The 17,502-nt window shown below is 52.4% G+C and overlaps 1 protein-coding gene across 2 annotated transcripts in view; it reads right to left on the bottom strand.

Moving 5' to 3' along the window:
• Positions 1-9,489: 9,489 nt before the first annotated feature.
• Positions 9,490-17,502, bottom strand: part of CCDC88C (coiled-coil domain containing 88C) — a 147,974-nt gene continuing 139,961 nt past the window's right edge. For both annotated transcript variants that reach the window (XM_058292422.1, XM_058292423.1), the window contains 2 exons: positions 12,525-12,790; positions 9,490-11,699 (listed from right to left, as the gene is read on the bottom strand). In XM_058292422.1, the coding sequence (XP_058148405.1) occupies positions 10,692-11,699; positions 12,525-12,790 (1,274 nt within the window). In that variant the 3' untranslated portion in view covers positions 9,490-10,691. The remainder of the gene's footprint in view (positions 11,700-12,524; positions 12,791-17,502) is intronic.

Below are 17,502 nucleotides of genomic sequence, written 5' to 3'. Positions count from 1 at the left end.
TTAGTCTGTAATTTTCTTTTCTTGAAGTATCTTCATCTGGCTTTGGTATTAGGGTGATTTGGCGTCATAAAATATGTTGGGTAATTTTCCTTCCTCTTCAATTTTTTGGAAGAGTTTAAACAGGATTGGTGTTAATTCTTTTCAAAATGCTTGGTAGAATTTACCTGTGATGCCATCTGGTCCTGGACTTTTCTTTGCTGGGAGATTTTTGATGACAGATCCAATTTCCTTAAATGTGATTGGTTTGTTAAATTCTTGTAATTCTTGTAGTATCATTGTAGGTTGTTTGTACATTTCTAGGAATTTATCCATTTCATCTAGGTTGTCTAGTTTGTTGAGATACAGTTTCACATAATATCCTCTTATGATTCCTTTTATTTTTGTGGTTCAGTTGTAGCACCCCCCCCCCTTCATTTCTGATTGTATTTATTTGCATCTTCTCTCTTTTTTTCTTTGTTAGTCTAGCTAGGGGTTTCTCAATTTTATTGATCTTCTCAAAGAACCAGCTTTTGGTTTTGTTGATTTTCTGTATCATTTTTTCTCTCTCAATTTCATTTATTTCTGCTCTAATTTTTATTATTTCTTTCCTTATGCTTGCTTTGGAATTGGTTTACTATTCTTTTTCTAGTTTCACTAGTTGTTTTTAGTTAAGTCTTTGAGTGTAGTCGTTTCTTCTTTTTTAATATAGGCATTTAGAGCTATAAATTTCCTCTCAAGACTGCCTTTGCTGTATCCTATAACTTTTGATAAATTGTGTTCTCATTTACATTTGTCTCAATATATTTACTGTTTTCACTTGCAATTTCTTCTTTGACCCACTTATTATTTAGGAGTGTGTTGTTCAGCCTCCACACATTTATGAATTTACTTTTTTCCTGTTTATTATTGATTTCCTGTTTCATTCCATTATGATCTGAGAAGTGCTTTGTATAATTTCAATCTTTTTATATTTATTGAGAGCAGCATTGTGCCCTAACATGTGGTCTATCCTGGAGAAAGATCCATGGGCAATTGAGAAGAATGTATAACCCACTGAGTTTGGATGCAGTGTTCTGTATATGTCTGTTAAATCTAACTCATTTATCATATTGTTCAGAGAACTTGAACATAACAATTTATGACTGTTATATATTCCTGGTGGATTGTCCCTTTTATTAATATATAATGGCTTTCTGTATCTATTATAACTTTTTTTGTATTTAAAGTCTGTTTTGTCTGGTATTAGTATAGCTACCCTTGTTCTTCTCTGGTTACTGTTTGCTTGGAGTATCTTTTCCCAACCTTTCACTTTCAACTGGTTTGTATCCCTAGTCTAAGATGAGTTTCTTGTAAGCAGTATATGGATGGCTCATGTTTTTTATCCATTGTGTCAACCTGTATCGCTTGATTGGAGAGTTTAATCTGCTCACATTCAATGATATTACTGTAAATGCACTATTCCTCCATTTTATTCTTTGGTTTTCATATGTCATGTATTATTTTTGTCAGTCTTTTTACTCTTTTGGTTATCCTTTCTGCTATTCTTTCTTGTATGCTCTCCTCCAAGCCTGTCTCTCCTGCCTTTTTCTTTCATGTTCTAAGGCTTTCTTTAATATTTCCTGCAAAGGTGGGTTCTCTTTTATGAACTCTTTAGTTTCTGTTTGTTTGTGAGTATTTTATACTCACCTTCATATTTGAAGGACAGTTTTGCTGGATAAAGAATTCTTGGCTGGCCATTTTTCTTTTTCAGTATCCTAATTGTATCATACCACTGTTTTCTCACCTCCATGGTTTCTGAAGAGAAATCTACACTAAATCTCACTGGACTTATCTGTGATGGTTTGCTTCTCCCTTGCTGCTCTCAGAACTTTCTCTTTATCTGACATTTGAGGTTCTGAATAGTATGTGTCTTGGAGTAGGTCTATTCAGATTTATCCTGACTGGGGTATGGTGTGCTTCTTGGATGTGTAAGTTCATTTCTTTCATGTGAGTTGGAAAATTTTCAGCTATGATTTCCTCAAATGTTCTTTCTGCCCCCTTTCTGTTCTCTTCTCCTTCTGGAACTCCCATGACCTGCATGTTGTTGTGTTTTGTGTTGTCATTCAACTCTCTGAGCCCCTGCTCAATTTTTTCCATTATTTTCTCTGTTTTTTTCTCGCTTCAATTTTAGCTGTTGTGTCTTCTGTATCACTTATTCTTTCTTCTATCATTTCGAGCCTGCCTTTGTGTGCCTCAAATGTATTTTTTTTAAAGATGTATTTATTTATTTACTTCTCCCCTCCCACCCCCCAGTTGTCTGCTCTCTGTGTCCATTCACTGTGTGTTCTTCTGTGTCCACTTCCATTCTTGTCAGTGGCCTGGGAATCTGTGTCTCTTTTTTTTTTTTGTTGTGTCATCTTGTTGCATCAGCTCTCTGTGTGTGGTGCCAGTCTTGGGCAAGTTGCACTTTTTTCACACTGGGCAGCTCTCCTTATGGGGTGCACTCCTTGCATGTGGGGGCCCTTCATGCGGGGGACACCCCTGTGTGGCACGGCACTCCTTGCATGCATCAGCACTGCATGTGGTCCAGCTCCACACGGGTCAAAGAGGTCCTGGGTTTGAACCGTGGACCTCCCATGTGGTAAGTGGACACTCTATCCATTGAGCCAAGTCCACTTCCCTCAAATGTGGTTTTGATCCCACCTATTGTGTCTTTCATTCCCATGAGCTCTGTTACTTTTCTATTCAGAATTAAAAATTCTTTTTTGTGCCCACTCAATGTCTTCTTGATGTTGCTTATCTCTTTGACCTTATTGTCTTTCAACTCATTAATTCAATTTTGGAAATTTATGCACATCTCACTGATTAGTTCTCTCAAATTCAGCGCCTCTTCTAGGATGTTGATATATTCCATTGCTTGGGCCATATCTTTCATTTTCTTAGTATGGCTCACAATTTTTTGCTGATATCTAGGCATCTGGTTAGGATGTAGTTACTCGGATGCTCAATTTCCTTCTCTTTTGCAGGGGCTTAGTGGCAGGAGGCTGTGTGTTACCACTGCTCTTTGATTCTTGGTTTCACTTGGATTGTTAGTATTGTCCTGCTAATTGCTCAAAATTGGGCACTGGGCTCGCTCATTGGTTGTAGAGTCACTTCCTAGGGCCTTGGGAGGGAGGCCAAATAGCCTGGAAAACGCCTCTCCTACTTGTTTTTAATTTTATTGCTTGCACTTCCTTGGGCTGTCAGCAGATGGTGCTCTTTGGCAACTCTCAGTTCAATGCCTGGTTGGAGTGTATTTGTTGCAGCACAGACTGGATCAATGTGATAGAACTTTCTGCCTGGAGGTTATGAGGCTTGTAATTCAAACTTTTTCTGAAAAACGTCTCCAGCTTTCTCTGGCAGTTCCCTCCCTTTTCCCAGGTTGGAAATATTTCCATTCCCCTCTGAGTCCTCAACCATCAGTCCCTGTTAGTAGAGGCGGAGATTGGGAGGGTTGTAAATCTTTAGTCCCTTGCTGGCTCCAAGGCAAACAATGGCTCAGCTGCACCCGGCCCGAAAGGGCTCCTGGGACACAGCAGACCAAATTTTTGAGTCAAAAGCAGAGTCAGCCTTAGCTGTGTCCCTCTTTCTCTGCTTTCCTGGGGTGTCCTCAACAATTAATCCCAGCTAGAAGAGAGGAAGGTTACAAGGGTCAGATTTCTCCAGTTGTGTGCTGGTTCCCAGGGCAAACCAGTGTGTGGCCCCATCTGGCCTGGAAGGGCTCCTGGGACACAACAGAGCAGACCAAATGTGTGGGTCAGGAGCAAGTCAGCCGTAGGCTTTTGTCCCTCTCTCTCTCTTTCCTGGGATAGTGAATCGCTGGAGCTTCCTTTGTCTGCAGTCGCAGGCACAGAGGCCCGAGAATTCTAAAGTATTTTAAGTATGGGGTATGGTGTCGGCAGCCGCCGCCGCTGGTTTCAACTCACAGTTGTCATCTTAATTTCCCTCCTTTGTCCCTTTCTTCTCTAGGTGGTGTCCAGCCTTCGCCTGGTGTCCTAAACCCTAGAAGATCTTTTTCCAGGCTCTTTCAGCTTGCCCTCTAGTTGTTTTTCTGGAGAAGAGTGTCCCATGTCTTTCTAGTCCGCCATCTTCCTGGAAGTTCCTATTATTATTATTATTATTATTAAAATAATAAAAATGTTCCAATAATGATTGATGCAATGAATGCTCAACTATATGATTATACCAAATACTATTGATTATACACTTTGGATTAATTGTATGCTTTATTAATATATCTCAATAAAATTGATTTCTTAAACAAATCAACCAACATTCATGTCAGAACTGCACTCATTTGTCAGTTGTAACTGTAGATTGGCTACGAATACACCAATTGGGCAGAAATCAATGAAAGCTTTCTGTGAGAGTCAGCTATCTGTATGGATTTTACAAGAAAACAAGATGTATATTTTATTATTATTTTAAAATTATCTGCTACATATCCTTTTTATATTTATATAAATATAATAGCTATATAAACATATAAGGTACATATGTATTTACTGATGCATATATATCCCCCTTCCAGAGAGCCAGATATTGCACATTTGACTGGATGGTCCCCAAGGTTTGTCCAATGCTCTCCTTTTTTCACTTTAATGTTCTCCCCAGGGTGAGCCCCTCTTGTCATAAATCTCTCTCCAGCCAGAACTTTCTCCTGAGCTTGGCAGGAATATCCACTGGGCACTTGGATATTCATAGGCCCCGACCACAGTGGAGTGGGGGTGGGATGGGGGAGGTGTGTGTGGGGGAGGGGATGCTGCCCAGGGGGGACTGAAGCCTGCTAGTACGATAGGGAATCAATAGACAGATCTGGAACCTGGCAAAGAGTCCACGTCCATCAATAGTCCCAAGATGGCTGCTGGAGGACCCTCCCCAAGATCCTCCACTCAGAAGAAGACTTCCTCTGGAAGCTGGGAGAAGCCCGGATATTCCCCAAGGACTCTATCATTGGGCCCTCATGGGAGATTAATGAGAGAAATAAGCAATCAAAACGGTAAACAGCTGGAACTCCTCCCCTGCCATTAGCAAAGGGGTGGGATAATTAGCAGTTCCAAAAGCAGCGCTGGGCCTGAGTTCTCTCTCTCGTGCTCTCTTGCCTCTGGACCCTGACTCCAGCTGCCTTCTCCCCCTCTTGGATAACTACACAAGTAAACCTGGGCACTTATAACCTATAATGGAGAATTGTAGCCTGTAAATCAGCCTGCTTCATCACTTCTCAACCCCTTCCTCTGTACCTGGGACCCTTGATCTGTTATTTTCCCCCATTTCTTGCCCCTCCCTACCCGAATAAATTACTGGCCTAACTCACCTGACGTGCTCTTGAAATTCATTTCTGCAGCGTAGACAAGAACCTAGACAGACTCCGGTAACAGGACCATTGCTTGGCATTGGCCATGGAGGTGAGAGAGGGCTCAGTGGTGAGACCAGCTGGTTGGGATAACAGGCAGGACCCAGAGGATCAGCAAGGGGCGTCAGATCCTTGGGATGAAACGGGTCGGAGGTGCTGAGATTGGGAGTACAAAGAGGCCCGGCTTTGCTGGGGGAGGATGGGGGGTGTCACGTTGGGCATCTCGAGGTTGAGCTTCTATGGGAATCCAGATGAGAACGAGAGGTCTGGAGATTTGGAGGAGAGGTTGGGGCTGGAGGTATAAATGTGGAGCCATCTGTAAAGAGGTCACGATTAAAGTGGGTCTAGGGCACTTGAGCTTGAGTTTGTCTAGGGCAAGATGGGAAGAGTGAGAAGAGGACTTGGGTGTGCCCGATGTGAGCTGTCTGCTAGGGGGTGGGGTGTGGCCGGGGCGGAGGCGGAGGGGGTGAAGGTTTCAGAAAGGAAGTAGTCAGCTGGGGAGGACTGCACCGGCTAAGGAGAGCCGAGGGACTGAGGAGCAAGCAGGAGGTGAGGCCGAGGGATTGGACGGGGTTACGGGGCAGGAGTCAGGCGGGAGGGAGACCTGACAGGCTGGAGGGTGGGGCCTGGCTGAGAAGAGCCCCAAAGAGGCAGGGCCAGATTCCAGGCTCAGTCCCCAGGTCCAGGGTGTGACCTGTTAGTAGACGTGGGAGGTGAGAGGGCTCAAGGTCGGCCTCAGGTTCCTGGCTTCTGTGGTTGCCTCGAGGATGATACTGGGTGAGCAAGTGGGCCCGGGGTGCCAGGCAGATGAGCTGCTGAGGAAGCCCACGGGCCGGCGGGCGGGCCTGGGGGGGTGGGGGGGGTTGCTGTGTCAGATCGGGGTTCAGGAGAGAGGCTGGAGGCGGCTGCCCAGAAAGGTGGTGTGGAGGGAAGAGGAGCGGTCAGGGGTGGGTCCAAGGCACATGGGAGGCCTTTGATGAATGGGGAGTGAATGAGTGATGGGCCGACACCGGGGGGTCCAGTAGAGCCATCCCAGGAGGGACAGAACCACCAAGTGGCTGATGGGCCAGGGGTCAAATCCCGCAGAGGCCAGATGGATGGCGGTGGCGGCTCGGGTGGGCTCAAAGCATTGCGGGTGGGCAGTTTGCACTGCGTGGCCAGACGGACTGACAGATGGCAGAGCCTCAGGAAAGAATGGGGAGGAGGAAACAGGAGATCTTCTTAAAAGGATTTAGAGGAAAGGGGACACTGAGGCAGTAGCTGGTTAGAACCCCAGAAGAGGGCTTTTGGCCCTGGATGCCTAGGTGGGTTTCTCTCCCTGTCCACACAGGCACGTGTGGGACCCACACCCATGCCCACACCCTATAAATAATGTCAATATCTGATCTGAGGACCCAAAGCTTTGGTGCCTGGAGGACAGGGGTCCAAACTGCAGATGTGCCACTTAACTAGCTGAATGGCCTTAGAGAAAGTCAATTCCCCTGTGTCTTAATGTCCTCAAGGGGTGCTTGTGGGAGGAAGTTCCAGATAATGGATGGAGAGGTGGATGGTGAGGTGGATGGATAACTGGATGGACAGGTGCATGGATAGATGAATGGACAAGTGGATGGACAGGTGGGTGGATAAATGGACAGGTGGATGGGTAAGTGGATGGACAGGTGTATGGACAGGTGGATGGATAGGTGAATAGACAGGAAGATGGGCAGGTGAATGAACAAGTGGATGGACAGGTGGCTGGATAAGTGGATGCAAGAGGGGGGCGAGGGGTGGAATACAGGTCCCGGTAGTTGACCTGGCCCTGGGTAAGAATGTGGAAGGAAGAAACGAGGCCTCCCTGGTCGAGCAGGTTCACTGGGACGGGGAGAAGGAGCCGGCCTCACCACAAGGAGGTCAGGCGTGTCCACGAGAGTAGGTGGTTAAAGTGGAGAAGACGGTCAGTGTGCAACTGACAGGTGCAGGGGCTGTGGGAATGGGGACTTGAAGTCACCAGGAAGATGGTAGGAGACCAGGAGAGCAAAACTGGTGCCCAGGACTCTTCATGGATGTGGAAGCGTGTGCAGAGGTCAGGTTTGCTGGTGAGGATGTATCAGTGTGGGCGTCAAAGGGCGATGAACAAAACGAAATAAAAAGATGAGGAGCAATGAACAAAAAGTGTCTGTGAGCAGGGGGACGTGAGAATCCACTGGCTTGGACGGTGAGTAGACTTGGTCTGTCCATCAGGCCATGCTACACAGTGTCCTGTCATGGGGAACAAATGTCACTGGACCAGGTCCTTGCTCTCCAGGACACTCATCACTCTAAAACTACCCATATAATTATAAGCCACACTGCGTGCTGAGAGGGAGAGGATCACTCTGCTCAGAGCATTCGACCTCAAGAACCCCAACTTGACTGGAGGAACTAGTACAGGAGGAGAGATAAACGGCAGAACGAACACCTGTGCAAAGGCCCTGTGGTGGCAGGAGCATGGGACATTTGGGGGCCTGCTAGACCAGTGAGAGGGGAGGCCAGAGAGCTGGGGAGTGAGGTGCAAGGTGAGGGAGGGAGGAGGCAGGGGGTCAGACCCAAAGGGGCCTGTGTGACCGAGAGGCACCAACGTTGGGCAGGTCACCTACTGCCACTGAGCCACGCTGATGTCATTCTGGCAGGGGGCTTGGAAGTGCTAGGGGTCTTCTCGGCACACAGCGGTAGGCACCTGCCAGGGCTGTGGAGTCCCGAGGTCAGGGCTGTCACCCCCGGCTGATGTCTGCATTCTTTGGATTATACTGCCCTCCCCTCATTGCCAGGTGGAACTCCTCAACCTCTGGGGCACCTGCTCCAGGGCCACCTCCTCCAGGAAGCCTCCAGTGACTACTCCAGGAGGCCCACCCCGCCCTCCTCTACTGATGATAAATGATAGTCCTCCAAGATGTGAGCCCCTTGAAGACAAGGCTTCTGCTGTTTTTGTTTCTCCTGCACTCAGCATGGAATGAATGAATGAATGTGAATGAATGAATGAATTGAACCACCCTGGGGAGGCCTGGGCGGCAGAACACCTGCCACTTCTTGGCTCCTGCCAAGGAGGACAACTGGCACGAGGGCAGTGGACACTCGTCCTCGGTCCAAGAGCCTGACACCGACTACAGGGTCCCGTCACGTGCAGAGCCGTGCCCTCCTCCTGTGTCCTCCCTGCACCTATCACTCAGGGTCTCTGGACAGGGACCAAGCGTCTCCCCTGGCACCTCTCTGAGTTAGCCAGACATCCTAGAGTCTGAGAGGAGATCTGAGCGGCTTCTCTGGGCCCACCGCCCACCCGAGGACTACCCCGCCCGCCCCAATTCCTCGCGGTGCTGGTCTTCTGATCACAACGCGGAGCTCTGCTAAGGCCGAGCGTGGCGAGGAGCCGTCCCGTCTCCAGCACTCACCGCTGGCTTGGCGGTCAGCCGGAAGCCCCTTCAGCATGGGCGGGATGCCCAGAAAATACTGCGTGCTCCTCGACTCGCGCTGCGGGGGCTGCATCTACTGCACAGGTCTCGGCTTGTCTCCCTGTCCCTCCCAGGGGCAGCTGGGTCGTCAGAGGGCCAGCTCAGTGCTCCCAGGTGTTCTCCAGCCAGCCCAGCTCTGAGCCTGGAAAGGAGGGCCAGCGGGGGCAGCCCGGCTCACAGAGACCCTCACCGTCCCACGCCGCGTGGCAGCCGCTGTGCGGGCCGGAGCTTCCCTGGAAGACCCACTGGTCGCCCCAGGCATGTCCTCTCAAATAGGACCGGGCTTTCCGGGACACTGGCCAGGCCTGGGTAAAACCGGAGTGCAAGCTGGGTTTTCCACAGAGCTGCACTCTCGATGCGGGCGGGGCGGTGCGAGCGCCACTGACTCACGGGACACAAGCCACGGCAGGGCCGCCTGAACCCGCGCTCCTGCGGCAGGTCGCATTAGGGTTCCATTTGTGCTAATTACCAACCAGCGGGGCTAGAAAAGCGCTTTCTGTTAGAAACCTGCTCCTCCCGTCTGATTGTGCTTGGTCTCCTGGTGGCTTCATGTCGCCTCTGGGGCAAGGCCAGCCGTGGAGGAGGCTCCCCGGGGAGCTGACATGGGAGCCCCGAGAAGCCCCCGCAGCCAGCTGAGGCTGCCAGTCACACGCGGGAGGAAAGCGAGGACGCGGCTTCAGTTCCATTTCTTTTTATTACAGTCCTGCCTTTGTGTTTCAGAAAGGGAGGGTTGCTGAACACACAACCCAAAGCACTCTTACTATTATCCCGTGAACATTCAAAAGTCTCCCATTTCTTTCTCAGCATATTATTAAATCAAAAGAAAAAAAAAAACCTTAAAAAAAAAATCAATGGGTTTAGTTCATCCCAGGAAAAGCACCTTTACTAAACAACGGGAAACAGTCCGTCAGGAATCAGACAAAATACACAAAGCAGCAGATAAGATTCCTGGTAGAAAAGAACGACTCCCAATGGAACATAAATAGAACCCCCCAAAAGTATATATATATACATATATATCACATGAGTGTATCTATATATATATATATGTAATATATTAAAAGAGATTTGGTTTCTACACCAAAAGTTACTCGGAAATCACCAATCGCCGCCGCCCAGGTCGGGGAAGCCGGGCACTGCCTCCCTCTCACGGCCGCTTCCCTGCTGTCCACTACGCCCGCCTGTCGGGGGGCTGCAGGGACGGGGGACGGGGGGCCCTCTCTGCTCCCCTGCTGCCCCAGGCCGGCGGATCCAGTGTTTGTAGAAAGGCAGCCGGGGAGGCTGGCACGGCGGGGGCTGTGTGGCTCCCGGGCAGCCAGCAAGATGGCGGCGGCGAATGCCTGCTGCCACCCGACCCCCGGCCTTGAAGGTGGCTCCGGGGCCGAGGGCGACGTGCTTGGGCCCCCGGGAAGAGAACTGTAAAACCCTGGTTCTCACCAGCAAGGCCGGCCCTGGGGTCTGCCCAAGGCCCCCCAGGGCCGCTACAGCCTGGCCAGCCTGGGTTTCTCCTGGGATGGGGGGGAGGGTAGGGGCTGTCCCCTTCCGGCCACTCCAGGGCTCGCCCGAGCCTGCATGTGCACCCACGTGCTTTGACGGACACCAGCCAGTCGCAAACTAGGGCTCCTCGGGGCGTGGGAGAAGAGCGCCTGCTTTGGGGCACGTCGGTCTGTCACTGCGTTCTACGGGGTCCCCGAGCCAAAGCGGATTTGTTCGAAAGCTAGCGGTTACTGCGAGCCGTGGACAGGGAAGGGCGGGACGCGCCCAGGAGCGCGATCCTCTCGGGGCTTGGCACAGTGTTTCCATCACGAGAGCGAACAGGAAGAAGCGCGGGGACCCCTTTCCCGGCACGGCGGGCCACCGGAGGGCCCTTTCGAGGCTCACACGCAGCCGTACTCGTACCACACCGTCTGCTGGTCCCCGCCCGGCTCAGGGGACGCTGGCCTGCTCTTGGAGCCGCTCCCACGACCGAAGTCCTCCGGGCCCCGGGCGGCGTGGGGGGTCGCGTCGGGAGACCTGCCCGGGCTCTTGGCAGGGACCCCCTCGCCATAGCCGGGTCCGGGGACCGCGTCACCCTCCGAGAGGCCGAGTCCCGCCCGGACAGGGGCGACGGCGGCCACCTCCCCCGAGAAGGCGGAGGTCTTGGCCTTAGTCCTGGCGGCCGGGGCTGCGGCCGGGGAGAAGTGCTGGAGCTGTGAGCCGCCACCGCCAACCCCGGAGGCGATGGCCGGGGCGGTGGCCGACTGCGGCAGTGGCGCCAGCCGCTCTTCCTTGGGAGGCGCCAGCGAGAAGCGCCTGGGGTCCAGCGGGCGGCCGCGGGGGCCTGGGCCCTGGCAGGAGCTGCCGGCCTTCCCCGCCAGTGGGGTCCGCTCCTGGGCCGGCGCGTGGGAGCCGGGCGGGGTGGGGCTCCGCAGGGGGCGGCCGCCTGCCTCCCGGCCCCCCGGAGCCTCGGCGCCCCCCGGCTTCTGAGGGGGCTCCTGCTTGCAGGTGTCTGGCCCGCTGGCCCGGAGGAGGTCGGCCGAGGCCAGGCTGAAGGCCCGGTTCAGCGACGCGCTCCGGCTGGCGGGCGGGTGGGACGCCGGGGCCACGGCGGCCTGCCGGGGTCTGCCCAGGGACAGGCACTGGGGGGGCTGCGCCTGCCGTGGGGGGCCACTGGGCGGGGTCTCGGCCTCAACTGCTCTGAAGCTGGGCTTCACATACTGCCCGGGCTTCAGCTGCCTCCCCTCGGCGGCGGTGACGGCCACTTTGACGGTGGGCACCACCAAGCTGGTGGGCATCCTGGCCCCGTCCTTCCGGGCCGGTGGTCCTGGCGCGCCCGCGGCGGCTGCGGGATCGTTGGCCTTTCGGAAGTAGTCGCTTAGCAGGTCGTCCCGGCAGCTGGGGGTGTCCTGCGGAGGACAGGAGGGCGGCAGCGTGAGGGTCTGGGCAGGTCCCAGCCAGCCCTTTTCCCACCTGGGACCTCCCTGTGCAGCCCCATGGCCCAGACAGAAGCCCCCGCTGCCGCTCGGGTTCTTCGGGGTGCGCGATCACCGCCACCCCACGCCGCGCCCGGGGCAGGAGGGTGGGAAGCGGGCAACGTGCAGGTCATCCGATGCCACTGGGGGCAGCCCCGACTCTTTTAGTGAAACAACTTGCCGGAAGCCTGGCCACAGCCTGGCGGCCCCTGCTGCACGCCCAGGGGCTCAGCAACGCCCCGAGCCTTTCAGCTGAGCGGCCTCGGGCAGGAGGATAAACGAGACCAGCTCCCAAGAGGCCAGAGCTCACGGCCTCAGGGCCCTCGCTGTGCCCAGGTCTCTCTCCTGATGGCAGACAGCGGCACGGTGGGGGGTAGGGGGTGGGAGCCAGAATGGCTCAGGAAAGGAGCGAGGCTGCCGGAGGTGAACGACCCTCACGGCCCAGTCCCGACTGTCCCGTCACACCGCCCCGCGTCTGCTGCCGTCTGAGCCGGGCTCCTTGGGGGCAGGGAGAGGGCGCCCTGTGCCACCTCCTTGGGGGCAGGCGGAACGGCTGGGGGCAGAGGGCTGTGACCCGGCTTGGGCACCGCCGCAGACTCCGCCACAACACTGTGGCCTGGTGCATGGTTACCCCACGCCACCTCTGAACCCGGCCAGGCCGCTCACCCCACCCCTTCCTGCGACTCCGCTGCCCCGCGCCAGGGCGAGGGAGCGCCCCAGCGGGAAGGCCGCCACCGCGTCCAAGCTGGGGCCACTCACGCGCGTGGGGGAGCCTCGGTTGCTCTCCTCCAGGAACTCCTCCAGGGTGACCATCTCGCTGCTCGGGGAGGCGGAGCAGGCCCGGCCCCTCTTCGGGATGCCCTCCTGAGCGAGGGGCCCGTTCCGGGCCAGGGGGCCCTCGTGGCGGCCGAGGGCAGGGCGCCCTGGTGGGCAGGCCTCCCGGGGCAGGGCGCCCGGGTCCCTGCTGGGGATGAGGTCTTCGCTGCTGAAGCTCTCGGACCAGCCGTGCAGCTGGTCGGAGGAACCTGGGGGCGGGGAGGGCGTTAGGTGCACCCGTCAGCCTCTGCCTCCTCGAGACAGACTAGCCGCTGCTCCCGGGGGTCTCTCTTCCCAGGCTAGGATTTCAGATTTGGAACGTGAAAGGATGTTTTGGCAACCTTGAGAGTCATGTCATTGGAAAACACATGATGTGAGCTACGAGTGAAAATGTTCTGCTGAGGCTGAACGGCTGACAGCTGTGAGCAAGGCCCACTTCAGCTCTCACCCATCCATTCACCAGAGGTTTACTTGGCACCTACTACGTGCCAGGTACCCTCCCATGGTACCTCCATGGAAGTGGTACTTCAATGGAAGTGGAGAAAAAAAGAGTCCCCAACTTCATGAAGTTCAGGAGCCTTGGGAAAGGAGAGTGTGCGTGTGGTAGGGAGACAATGAGCAGGAGAAGAAAGAAACAGGAAGAACGCCAGATGGTGAAAAGCTCAATGCAGAATAAAAACTGGGTGATGGGGAAGCAGACTTGGCCCAGTGGTTAGGGCGTCCGTCTACCACATGGGAGGTCCGCGGTTCAAGCCCCGGGCCTCCCTGAGCCGTGTGTAGCTGGCCCATGCGCAGTACTGATGTGCACAAGGAGTGCCCTGCCACGCAGGGGTGTCCCTGCATAGGGGAGGCCCACACGCAAGGAGTGCACCCCGTAAGGAGAGCCGCCCAGCGTGAAAGAAAGTGCAGCCTGTCCAGGAATGGCGCCGCACACACGGAGAGCTGACACAACAAGATGATGCAACAAAAAGAAACACAGATTCCCATGCGGCTGACAACAACAGAAACAGACAAAGAAGAACATGCAGCAAATAGACACAGAGAACAGACAACTGGGCGGGGTGGGGGGAGAGAGAAATAAAATAAATCTTAAAAAAACAACAACTGGGTGGTGTGGGTTCCATCCCTTCCTAGGACGGATACAGCGTCACTCCCACCCTAAGAAGAGCTGAGTTAACTTTCAAGTCTTGACCTTTACGAACCTCTTGGAGAGCTGAGGGCCCAGGGCGCCTGGCACCCTGAAATCCAGGGACAGGCAGGCCAGGGGCTGGGCTCCCTGGGGCAGGGCGGCGAGGGAGAGACGCCAGGAGGCACCACTGGAGCAGGTGGGAAGGACGCAGCTGTTAACCGCTTGCCAAAGGCCGAGTGTGGCTAACATGAGCGTATAGAATCCCTCAGAGCTGCAGAGGGAAAAGGCACCCACCCCTGAGGGCAAGAGCACAGTCTGCCAGATCTTTCTTCCCTATGGAACAGCCGCTACAAGCCACTGTGGGAGCAGTGGCAGGAAACCCTACCGTCCCCGGGGCCCAGGTGGAGACCCCAGTGCTGCTGGGAAAAGCCCGAGCCCTCCACCCCTGGGGGGAAAGGTCCACCCTCCCTCCTACCTAAGACCCGTCCACTCATGGCAGAGTTTGGCTGCAGAGGGGAGGAGGGGTGTGGTGGTTTGAGGCTGTACCTCAAAACAGGTTGTTTTTTTTTTTTAAAGATTTAAAATTTATCCCCCTCCCCATAGTCTGCTCTCTGTGTTCATTCACTGTGTTGTGTGTTCTTCTGTGTCCACTTGTATTCTTGTCAGCGGCACCCGGAATCTGTCTCATTTTGTTGTGTCATCTTGCTGTGTCAGCTGTGTGTGTGCAGCCACACTCCTGGGCAGGCTGCACTTTCTTTTGCACTGAGCAGCTTTCCTTACGGGGCACACTCCTTGTGTGTGGGGCTCCCCTACGCGGGGGGCACCCCCTGCGTGGCACAACACTCCTTGCACCCATCAGCACTGTGCATGGGCCAGCTCCACACGGGTCAAGGAGGCCCGGGGTTTGAACCACAGACCTCCCATGTGGTAGGCGGACATCCGTTGAGCCAAATCTGCTTCCCCAAAACAGGTTCTTAAGTCTAAGCCATTCCAGTGGGCAAGTAGGGTTTTTAAAAATTTATTTTTATTTCTCTCCCCTTCCACCCCGCCCCCCAGTTGTCTGCTCTGTGTCCATTCGCTGTGTGTTCTTCTGTGACTGGTTCTGTCCTTATCAGCGGCACCGGGAATCTGTGTTTCTTTTTGTTGCATCATCTTGTTGTGTCAGCTCTCTATGTGTACGGTGCCATTCTTGGGCAGGCTGCACTTTCTTTCACGCTGGGTGGCTCGCCTTATGGGGCACACTCCTTGCGCGTGGGGCTCCCCTGCGTGGGGGACACCCCTGCGTGGCATGGCACTCCTTATGTGCATCAGCACTGCGTGTGGGCCAGCTCCACACAGGTCAAGGAGGCCCTGGGTTTGAACCGCGGACCTCCCATGTGGTAGACGGATGCCCTAACCACTGGGCCAAGTCCACTTCCCGCAAGTAGGGTCTTGTGATGAGGCTACTGGGGCTCAGGGGTGACCTGCCTCCTTTAGGGGGTCTTAATCCTCCTGGAGTCCTTTGTAAAGAGGAGTCACACAAGGAGAGGAGGCCACAGAGGGAGTGCGAAAGCCACAGGAGCAGAGAGAAGGCTATCAGAGCAAGAAGCTGACATCAGCGGAAGCCAGGAGGGAGAAGCCAGAGCTGAGAGCAGCAGGCCGGGAGGAAAAGGCAGAGACCAGCAGATGCTGCCACGTGCCTGAGCACCCACCGTGGCAGCTCTGGGAGAAAGCATCTCCTGAGGATGCCCCGACTGGGACACTTTCAAGGTTTCAGAACTGCAAGCTTCTAAGTTAACAAAGCCCCACTGTAAAAGCCAACTCTCTACTGGTAGGGTGCCTGGGCAGCCTTTAGCAAACTACAGCGCTGAACACCCCTCTCTGCCCCTTCCCCCGTGTCCTGACCACCAAGTTAGCCAGCACTGAACAACAAGCAAGAGCTGTTGACAGAGGGGGCAAGAGCAGAAGGAGACCCCCTGTAAGTACAAGTGGACAGGAAAGGATGAAGCAGGAACACAGACCCCCAGCCACCAGTTACCACCTTAAACAAAGCCTACACTAGACGACTTAGAAGCCCGCCAAGCACTGAGGCTAAGGAGAGCAACAACAAAACCCAAGCACAGCACAGGTCAACTCTGAATATGACTGACTCAACTCCCCAATTAAAGGCCTAGCAGAAGAAAAAGCATGGACACATAGTTATGATGTGTGCATGTATATATATACATGTGTAAGTGTGCACACACACCATTCATACATATAGCATTTACCTTGTTCTCTACTGCCCTACACACAATGTGTAGCTTTCAACAAAAACTACAATATATACATACATATTTTTAAAAAGCAAGGAAAAAAACATCCAATGTCAAGAAACAAAGCAATCGAAAGAACCAAACTCACAGATAACTCAGATGTTGGAAGATCAGGCAGGAGATTTAAAATAACTGTGATTAATATGTTAAAGTCTATAGAACTAAAGGCATATAGCATACATGAACAAGAACAGATGAGAAATTTCAGCAGGGAGATAAAAAACTATAAGAAAGAATCTAATGGGAATACCAGTAATAAAAACAACATGGCAATGGAGATGAAGTATGCCTTGATGGGCACATCACTAGGTCCAAAAGAGCCAAGGAAAGAATCAGCAAACTTGAAGAGAGATTGATAGAAACTACCCAAACTGAAATATTAATAGAAAAGAGAGTGAGAAGAAAACAAATGAACAAAAAGAAAAAAGTACCCAAGAACTGTGGACAATATCAAACCCATAATTGGAATCCCACAAGGAAAAGAGAACAAACAGGGCAGAAGAAATATTTAAAGAGATAATGGCCAATATTTTCCAAAACAATATATAGCAGTTTGATATTATTGATGAATTCCAAAAAGAAATATTGGATTATGTTTGTAAACTGAATTTTTCCTCTGGGCTTATTAGATTATATTGGATTCAGAGGTTTGCTTGATTAAGTAATCATGTAAACTTCTTGTGCCAGTAGGGCCTTGAGTGCCCCCCCTTTGGTGGATGGGAACTCACAGATAAAAGGCATGGCAAAGGACAGAGTTGAGGGTCCTTAATGTTGGAGTTTGATGCTGATATCTTAAGCTGGAGCCCCAGGGAGACAGACAGAGCTGTTCTACAGCTGACCTTGTGGAGAAAATAGAAGAGCTGAGCCCAGAGGATCCCAGGAAGCCTGAACCCTCACAGATGTCGGCAGCTATCTTGCTCCAACACGTGAAAATAGACTTTGGTGAGGGAAGTAACTTTTGCTTTATGGCCTGGTATCTGTAAGCTTCTACCCCACATAAATACCCTTTATCAAAGCCAACCAATTTCTGGTATTTTGTATCAACATCCCTTTGGCTGACTAATACACAGTGACAGTGTGCAATCCACAGATCCAAAAGCTTAGAGTACACCAAGGAGGATAAAGCAACACCATTATCCACATAGACATACCATATTCAAAGTGCTGAAGACTGAAGGTGCAGTGAAATTCCTGAAAAGAGCCAGAGGGTGACAAAAAGACACATTACATACTGAAGAATAAATTATATATGGCAGATTTCTCATCAGGAACTGTGCAAGACAGAAGATAAGGGAGTGACAGTTTTAAAATACTGTGGGGAGAAAAAGTCAACCCAGAAAAAAATACAAAGGGAAAATAAAGACTTTTTCAGATAAAACACAGATGTACACACATACACAGAATTCATTATCACCAGACCTGTGCTCGAAGAAATGTCAGGAAGACATTCTTGAGGATGGAGCCTAATACCAAACAGAAAACTAGATTTATGCAGAGA

This window comes from Dasypus novemcinctus, chromosome 3, assembly GCF_030445035.2.
Source record: "Dasypus novemcinctus isolate mDasNov1 chromosome 3, mDasNov1.1.hap2, whole genome shotgun sequence".
NCBI lineage: Eukaryota > Metazoa > Chordata > Mammalia > Cingulata > Dasypodidae > Dasypus > Dasypus novemcinctus.
This window is presented reverse-complemented; position numbering and strand designations above follow the sequence as displayed.